The sequence below is a fragment of the Bidens hawaiensis genome, unplaced genomic scaffold (assembly GCF_021521415.1).
Source record: "Bidens hawaiensis isolate Kalapana, Puna unplaced genomic scaffold, B.hawaiensis_p1.1 tig00020674_1, whole genome shotgun sequence".
In the NCBI taxonomy this organism is placed as follows: domain Eukaryota; kingdom Viridiplantae; phylum Streptophyta; class Magnoliopsida; order Asterales; family Asteraceae; genus Bidens; species Bidens hawaiensis.
Genome location: NW_027493173.1, coordinates 237,894 through 246,997, shown reverse-complemented (window position 1 = coordinate 246,997; position 9,104 = coordinate 237,894). Strand labels below are relative to the sequence as shown.

Below are 9,104 nucleotides of genomic sequence, written 5' to 3'. Positions count from 1 at the left end.
ACATCTTAACAAAGGCGCTACCAAGGATCAAGTTCATCACAATGAGGGAACTACTCGGCGTCAAAGACACGCTTCAAGTTGATCGTGATTAAGGGGGTGATTGTTGGAAATAATCACTCACAACCGAAAGGGCATTTTAGTCATTTATGTTTATTTGTATTTTAGTTTAGTTATGTTAATTGTAAATAAGTACAAGGGTCATTCTGTCATTAGATCATAGTTGTTTATTTAGTCTGTATATATATACGATGTCTGTATCGCATAAAAAAACAACGAACCCAAATATTCATTATCAATTTACAGATATTGTTTGATCAATCGTTGTTATATATCGATCCTATTTTATCATTCCTGTCAAAAGTGAACATTGGGATCTAATTGGAATTAGTTTTAATTCCAATTCCTTCCTTATCCAACCCAAACACGTCATGTCAAAGGATTTGAATTTCAGTTTCTCCAAATTCCTAGGAATAATTTGATGAAATACTTAACCACCTTTTCCAATAACCGAATTAACCAAAACCGTTCCAGTAACTAAATCAACCAAACCCGTTCATCATAGCATCACAACATATAAATAAAACCACAACAGAAATAATAACTTGTTCACAACATGCCATTTCAAACATAGTACATAACTCGCTTGACACTCTCCTTGAGCTCCGGGAGAGGCTTAACGGCTGCACTCCCATCCATGCCCGGGCCACTGGTCTCTGACCCACTATTAGATGTACCTGGATCCAAGTAATTCCGGGCCCGCGTAGAAGCAAGATGAGCAAGTATGCTGGTGGCACTGCATATCAGTCAAAAATGGGTTAATCATTATGAAAACATGTTGAATACAAATGGGTCGGCTCGGTTTATGTTTATTTCTTGCCAAGCCAAGCCCAGCTCGGGCTATACTTGTTTAACTTAAGAGAGCTTGCACGAGCCCAAATCATTTTAAGCCATATAGAGCACAATATACATTTTTTTATTACATTCCAATAAAACTAAAATTATAATATTTAGCGTGTTACTTATTAATAAAATCCATCCAAATTAAAACTTTATTTATAAGAGTTCGCACGGGTCGTGTTGACCGTTTTGACTTTTGACCTGTTTCCCGGACCGGCCCGTTATACCACAACTAGCAGTAAACCATATGCAAGTATAGAAATAAACTCACCAATGGAAACTGATCTTGTGCACCTAGCATATCTGTCAAAGTGAAGAACACAAAAGAATATAAGTTATAAAATCAGAAAATTGAAAAAAATATCATAAAGTAAAAATATCGGGAACGAATAATAGCCAAGCCGAAAATGATTTCTTGATGCTTGCCAAGAGGGTTGTAAAAGAGCCAAGCAGCATGAGAATGGCCCGCTAAATGCTCGGATTGAGCTGAGCTTAGCCAAAAATATGGTTTTTTACTAAACAAGTCGAGCATCACTTATCAAGCTGACTTGCAAGCCTAAATGAGCTTGTTGTTTGTATATATCATCTTTAACATATTAATATATAATTATATAATAGATACTATTATGTTATATATGAAAAATCTAATTAAAATATATAAAGAAATAATTACAAATGTATATAAATTAATTAACAAGCCGAACTCAAACTTAAAACAAACTACAAATGAGCCAAACTCTAGTTAAGTAAACGAGCCTTGCTCAAGTTAAGGCAATTTGATTTAAAAAGTTAGCATTACTTTTTCACTAACAGAGTTGTTGTAATCACATTTAACATGTTAACCATATATTCAAAAATTCGATTTGAGACTGAAAAGAGAGTAAGGAGAGCATACTTGATCATGCCACCGTAAATTTTCTTTCCATTGGAATCATACGTTTCCTTATATAGATCGGCTATTAGTTCTTCGCATCGAGTCTCTCAGAAACCAAACTCATGTACTTAGTGATCTCGGGCCAATCCCACAACCTACATTTCATTCACACAATCCATCACCAAAAATGCAGGTGGAATAATAATAATAATATATATAGCATTTAGTTCATGCGAGAAGTGTTATATATGTATTAAATTAAATACATATTGATTTAGAACCGGTGGGACCCACCATCAATGGACATACCGCATGGACGGTGATAATAAACCTGAGTTATAACTAACAAGAGCTAAAAAAACAGAACACATATGTTTTATGATATAATAACTTACAGCTGCAATAGAGGGGCTTGAGTGATTCTTGGTTGGAGGATGGGTGACGTCAGCACCGAATATGATTGTCGGGACATCAGTGACGTTAGGAATGTGTCTTTGTAACGCATCAGCAAGGACTGTGTTTCTTCCACCGACTTTCACGTTTATTTTTAAGGCAATATTCGAGAGGTAGTATGCATTTGTCCTGTTCACATATTGTGCCTTACAACACTGTGAGACAATGCCAAGATCGGTCTCACAGATCTTTTTTAAGTCGCCTGCGCAAACACAAACAGTAGGCGGTTTAAAAACAAACGACATTAACCTGACACACAATTTGCGGGTTTGGTATTTATTTTTATTATTGTAAAAATGTAAATAAATTAATAATACGCAAAAAATAAAATAAAGTAATAAAATGGTGATAATAAACTAAACTATAATCCGCTTTCTCGGTTCGGTTTTGCTATCAACTATAATCCGAACAAAAGGACCAGTTTTAAGTTATTTATAAGAAATAAATAAATGGTGTTGTCCAAAAATGTAATAATCTCCTAATCCTTAACTAATAGAAAAAATAAAACAGGCCCAAATTTAACTTTTTTGGAGGTTTTTTAATCCCAAAAATTTCAAGCCCAAATAATAAAAACGGACAAACCCATGCATAGATTATTAATAATGTCAAATCTTAATACCATAAAGCCACCCGTTGTTGTCTGGGATAATAAAAAATATCAAATCCAGCTCTTTTGTGCGGCGCATCGCTTCACTAAACCGAGTCTTTAAGACAGCCTCATACTGCTCAGGGCGGCCACTACGTACTCGGAGTACTGGTTCTGGATTGAAGTGCTGCAAAAGCAAAATAATTAAAAGTCAACAGGCATTTGACTTGCAACTATTTAAAAAAATAGAATAAGTTACCATGCCATTAGCATTGCACATTTTGGCCATATCTAGAAAAAAGCCACGAGCCTTGTGGTCTGGTGCATTATCTGCAAAGTTGATGCACATCCAGTTAGCGACCCGCCCACCATTCACCACTTTCTGTCACAAATAGTATAAGTTCACAGCATTATGATTATGATAATAGAGGACAGTTGTGTATGTTTAAAGAATAAAATAACCAAAATAACTGAACCAGTAAAAAAGACGGTTTGATCTTATGTCTTTTATAAATCTGATTTTTGGGTTTGGTTTTGCTATCAACCAAACAACCGAAAAAACTAAACCGCACTGAAAAAATCAACTTTAAGTAATTTATAAATGGTGCAACCCAAAACTTTAGGTCCAAACGTGTAAATCAATTAATCCTTCATTAACAAGGAATATATATATATATATATATATATATATGTGCCTAAATTCATTATTTGGGGGCAAACCATTTTGGCCCAAACTTTTCAAGCGTAAACGGTAAACTTGAAAAACCGAAACATAACAGTTTTTAAAAGTTTCAAGCCCAAATTTATTATTCTTAAAAAATTTCACCTAAAATATTTAAGCCCAACTAATAAGACCGAAAGAAAACGATTTACAAAGGTTTCTTGCTCAAATTTATTATTTCGGCCCAATTTTTACAGCCAAAAATTTGTAAGTTCAAATGGTAAAACTGAGGCAGAATAGCTGTCAAAAACTTTAAGTCCAAATTCATTGTTTTGGGCAAAATTTTAAGCCCGTATGGTAAAACCAAAATAGAATGGCTTAAAAAACCAAAAAAACGAGTATTCCATTTTTGGTTGGTTTGAGCCCAAAACCAACGTATGCACACCCATATTAATGGAGAACTAACTAACTAACTAACTAACTACCTTGTTCGTCATGTCCCATTGGCCAACTTGAGGCAAACAGTCCCTTTCACGCCCCGTTTCATGATATTTAAGCTATCAAAAGCAAAGAAAGAAAACAGTTAGAAAATATGCAGTGCAATCAAGATATAAGAAACCGCTCACTCATTAATTACCAGTGGAGGAGGCAATATACGGGCTTCAACCGAGGTTAGATTCTTGCTAACTGTTATTCCAAACTCTTTAGCATAAGAATCCTGGTCATAAGCATTATTCCTAACGGTCTGCAGAAAGAAGGCACGGGCCAACAACAGATAAGAGTATTAAGTTAGAAACCAAAATTTGGTAAAATGTAAACAACCCTCAAAACATTCAACCGTGTTTACATTTTTGCATAACCGGATGGGTCGGTCAGTTACGTACCTAGGGGTGTTCATTCATAAACCGCCAAAACTGAAGAAATTTGGTCAGTTTGAAATATGCACATTACGGTTCACAGTTAGGTTTTGACGGTTTGATGGTTCGAAACTTGGAACCAACCGTTGAACATTTATTATCTACTTTTTTCTAATTTCAGAAAAAAAAAGTTACGTGTGTGTGTATATATATATTATATTCATGAACAATCTTGATCATCTTTTTTATTTAAAATTTTGCTCTTTTACAAAATAATTTTCTCTGTCAAAATATGCAAAACCAAACCTTCAAACTGTAACACCATGAAAACAACCGGCCAAACCAAAGCGTGAACATTGGTCACTCGAAAAACACAAACTTGACCAAAAGCGGCAACCTATTTACGCACTTTTCCATTTAAAGTTTAAACCACAAAACAACATATTAAACATAAAACCGAACCTTCATAATATCGTCCTCTCTTTGTTGAGGACGCTGACATGTCGACTTAAGAAAAGAGGCAACTTGCCTCTCATTTAGCCCTTTGGACCACCTTTGGCCCTCAACAATCTTACACACCTCCATTGGCAAATAAGTTGGCCTCTTATCACTCCCAGCTTGCAAGCACGGCCATTGCACGCGTTGGATGGAGATCCCATAAGTCTCGCGAAAGTAATCAGTTAAATACATCATCTTTTGCCTTTCACCAACTGGGAATCTAGTTCATGACAACACATATGAAACAGGTCAAGATCAATGTAGTCAAGTGATATAAGTTCAAGTTAAGTTAAGGTTCTTACTTGAGCTCATGTGTTGGTTGAGATCATCATCATCATCATCATCGTACTCAGTATATCCCACCAATAGCAATGCTATGGTAGGGTCTGAGGAGGGTAAGATGTAGACAGCCTTACCTCTATCCTATAGGGATAGAGAGGCTGCTTCCGGTGAGACCCCCGGCTCGATAGCAGTTTTGCATCAAGCCTTGGACATAAGGCACATAGCACTCAATCATCGGGACACCGGCTGATCGGTGCATGTGCCCTTGTCTTTCGGCTATCAACGCCACCACATGATGCCTGATTAACCTTCCGCCACTTTTAACGTTATTTTCACGAGATTAGTAAAATAACGTCAAAATTAGTGCAATTTTACTTTTGCCCACCCGAGGGTTCACACATATATACATTATATGCGCGCACCGCAAGCAGGGCGTGTCTCTCCACGGTGTGTGACTTCAAATATCTTGAACTTCTGACGTTAAACCAAATATCTTGAACTTCTGACATGTCTCTCCACGGTGTGTGACTTCAACCTTGAGTCCTTTAAGTGCTTTCTTTATCTGGTTAATTAGTGTAACAATGTCAAATATACATCAATGACTGTTCTATACAACTAATAAACTGGAGAGGTGTAAACTAGTCAAGCTACTCATGAGCTACGTACTTGAGATCAACAGCTAAAAGCTTGAGTTACTAAACGAGCCCAAGCTTCAGTTATCAAGCTCGAGTAAACTCACGAGACTAGACATGCCTATTATTTGTATATATAATTTTTGTTTGATATAATTTATCTCTATTAACAGAATAGCAATTATTATTATAAATAAAGTTGATATAAAATAATAAATAATATAACATGTTGTATATCAAAGTGAATGATAAATATACATAAAAGTAACTATAAATAAATATATAAATATAAACTAATAAAACATTTCATGTATATGATGTGTATAAAAGTAAACAAATAGACAAATAACATATGTTATGTTATATACCAAAATTAAAATTATAATTATGTATATACTTAACTATAAATGTTATAGATAAGTCAATAAATTATTTATAAATGTATAAAAATAAACTAATAAACGAGGCACACTCAAGTTTTACAAATAGAGCTTCAAATGAGCTGACCTCGAGCTTCTGTTAGTTAAACGAACTGAACTTGAGTGTAGGCGAGCTCAGGCTCGAGCTGTCTCAGTTACACCCCTAAAGCAACCACATGCAGTTTAAAAAAAAATGCTAACCTGTCCGCATTGATAATCAGATAAAGGTCTTGTTGAGTGATCCCTAATATTCAGAAGCTCTTTGACAAAGTCAACCACAGGCAGTGGCTCAATGAATACAGTTGAAGACATATACAACCCAACATGCCACACAATAATTACATCACTTAAAAACAGCTCATGTTATTATAACACTTCACATTTAAGAAAAATAAACGAACCGATGTTTAAAGACAAGCCCATCTGCGTAGGCCGCATGCTCCGATAGAACCCGCGCCAACTCTCCAACCCCTCACCCAGTGATTGTGCATGACCCAATTGAGGAGAATAGAACGACTGACCCACAGCTGTATACCTAATTAATGCCATAACATATATACGTTAAAAAATATTAATCAAAATCAATATAAGTTAAAAATTTATACATATTAACGGTCGAACCACATGGACCATTCGTGCAATTTTCTCTTTAACGACGTACCGATTAGTAGGCAACTCCCGCAAAACGATATCTAAAACCTTAAGCGTGTCTTGAGGGGCGTCTAATACCTGTCCCCGTAGATACTTTTCAAGGTGATTTAAACTGACACGCGAAGCCAGTTTGATCACCACTTTGAATTCCCTCTCTTTCCTGCACAACAAATGAATTGCAAAGGTTTTTAGAAAAATGTTAAGTGAATGAAAATGACAAATGTAACAAAAATGTAGAGACCCGAGTCTGTGTGAATTGCGATCAACGTCTAGAAGCGTGATCTTGAACTCTCGGGATATAAATGGAAGAGGGCCAGCTGTATACAGACTCCGGCCTCCATCATATGCCGGAAGCCTCTTCCCAAGATCAGTGCTCCTATATAGGTTTACTAGTTGTTCCATTATAGCACGGTTCACGCTCTTCACTTCCGGAGTAATTGTTACCTATACCAATAAATAAAGGAAATATATAATCATCTAATAAAAGCTAAGCTACAAGAATAGGGTTGTTTAAAAAGCTCGTGCCCAGCAAAGTGGCAAGTTCTGTTAGAAAATGAGTAACTATTATTTTTAGTTTTATAAACTATAACAAAGTTTTACTTAATATATATAAATTATGATTTCTTTAGTTATAAACTCTGCATTGCGCATGCTACAAATATTATTTTTAGTTAGTTATATATATACATGTGTGGGTAAAATATAAAAAATGTAATAAAATAGTTTTTGTTATAAATTAATAAACGAACCACGCGTTGGCTCGAGCTTTTGACGAGCAACAAATCTGTTCGTTCGAAATATAAAACTTGCAACGTATATGAAAATATAAAAAATAAATTAAAAAAAACTCACATGATACTGGTGTAAGTCTTTCTCGGGCAGTTGAGAAACAAAATGGTTAGCCCTTACAAAGCACTTGGTCCCTTTGCGGCCCAATCCCGGACGCAACGGAAGCCTTACCAGCTTGCTTGAAGCTGGTGTTACGTTTTCATTCACAGATGGCTTTTGAATTTGTTCCACAAGCTCATGATAACCACCATGCAGCCTTTGACTAGAACTAGAACCATGGGTTTTCCATCTTGATCCTTCACCACCACCATGCCGTCCGGAACCACCCTCTGGTTGGCTTTCAACTCCACTGGAACCGTCGATCCTCTTTATCATTATAGCTGGAACAATTTATTTTAACCACCGTAAAAAAGAGTGTTTTTTTTTTATCAAAATGGGGAAGTTGGAAAAACTATTTACCAAAATAGGTGATTTTAAAAGTATTTACTAAAATAGGTTTTTCTTAATAAATGCATCTTTTCTCACTCCCATTCTAATTAAATAAATTAATTTCAATTAAAAATTTCTTTATAAAAGTCATAGATAAAATATATGTTAAAAATATAAAACTTTTATTTTTTTATTTTTTATTTAGTTTGAAACAAAACTATTCAAAAAATTGCCTTTAAACGCTTTTTGTAACATTTATATTTTTATTTTTATTTTATCGAAACCAATTTATTACAAAAACTATTTTATTGTCTTTGTTTATTAATTGCTTTATTATTGTTAATTTTAGTTTTCTTATATAAGAGTGTTTAAAAATTGGTTCGGGTTGCCATAGGTACTGGTAAGGTACGATACTTGAACCCATAAAGTATACGATATCAAAAAGGTATTTTGAATAAAACTTTTTCAACAAAACTTATACCAAAATGTCGGATAAAAACTATTAAACATAATTGGGATAACCATAAAAACAAATATCGGCACTGCCTCTAATAATACTGATACTGGTACCGATGTTCAGTCAAAATTGGCTTGGTTCGGTTTGGTTCGTCATGGTAATTGTAAATTACTGACACTCTTGTAGCTTATGACATATAAAAACAATACTCTAGTTTAAATACATTTTTATTCAACAAAATTTAAAACTTGTTTTTTATAAGTTAGCGATATATTACTTATAGCAAAAGAATGAAAACGAAATTTTAAAATCAACAAAATAATAATTTTTTTAATTTAAAACATCAATTATGACCATAAAACAACTCTCATAATTGTTTTTCTATTATAAAACATAAAACATTTGTATTATCATTCACATATATATAAAAGAAAAGGTTGAAGAAAAGCAATATAAGAAAATACGATAACAAAGCAGTGAAAAAAAATAACACAAGACTTTTATTTTAAATGAGTTATAATAAATAAATGAAACATAATAAACGAAAAATAAATATAAAAATTTTATTATTTTTAAGTCATTTCCTATCTATATTTTTATATAGAAATTTCTAACAGAA

At 34.0% G+C, this 9,104-nt stretch overlaps 1 protein-coding gene across 1 annotated transcript; it reads right to left on the bottom strand.

Moving 5' to 3' along the window:
- Window positions 1-621: 621 nt before the first annotated feature.
- LOC143561400 (protein argonaute 1-like) lies at window positions 622-7,974 on the bottom strand. Its single transcript, XM_077049495.1, has 15 exons — window positions 7,663-7,974; window positions 7,052-7,254; window positions 6,821-6,970; window positions 6,561-6,694; window positions 6,361-6,473; window positions 5,574-5,670; window positions 5,129-5,144; window positions 4,791-5,046; window positions 4,109-4,216; window positions 3,957-4,028; window positions 3,070-3,192; window positions 2,844-2,997; window positions 2,167-2,426; window positions 2,119-2,123; window positions 622-793 (listed from the first exon to the last, which is right to left on the bottom strand). Exons 1-15 carry the CDS (start codon window positions 7,972-7,974, stop codon window positions 622-624), a joined length of 2,175 nt encoding a protein of 724 aa, XP_076905610.1.
- Window positions 7,975-9,104: the final 1,130 nt, after the last annotated feature.

Excerpts from the sequence above, each read along its gene's own strand:
- LOC143561400 (XM_077049495.1), bottom strand. The coding sequence starts at position 7,974 with ATGATAAAGAGGATCGACGGTTCCAGTGGAGTTGAAAGCCAACCAGAG. Across the intron at positions 6,971-7,051 it reads CGCAATTCACACAGACTCGG|GAAAGAGAGGGAATTCAAAG; the intron begins GTCTCTACATTT and ends TTTGTTGTGCAG. Across the intron at positions 3,193-3,956 it reads AATGGGACATGACGAACAAG|AAAGTGGTGAATGGTGGGCG; the intron begins GTAGTTAGTTAG and ends TATTTGTGACAG.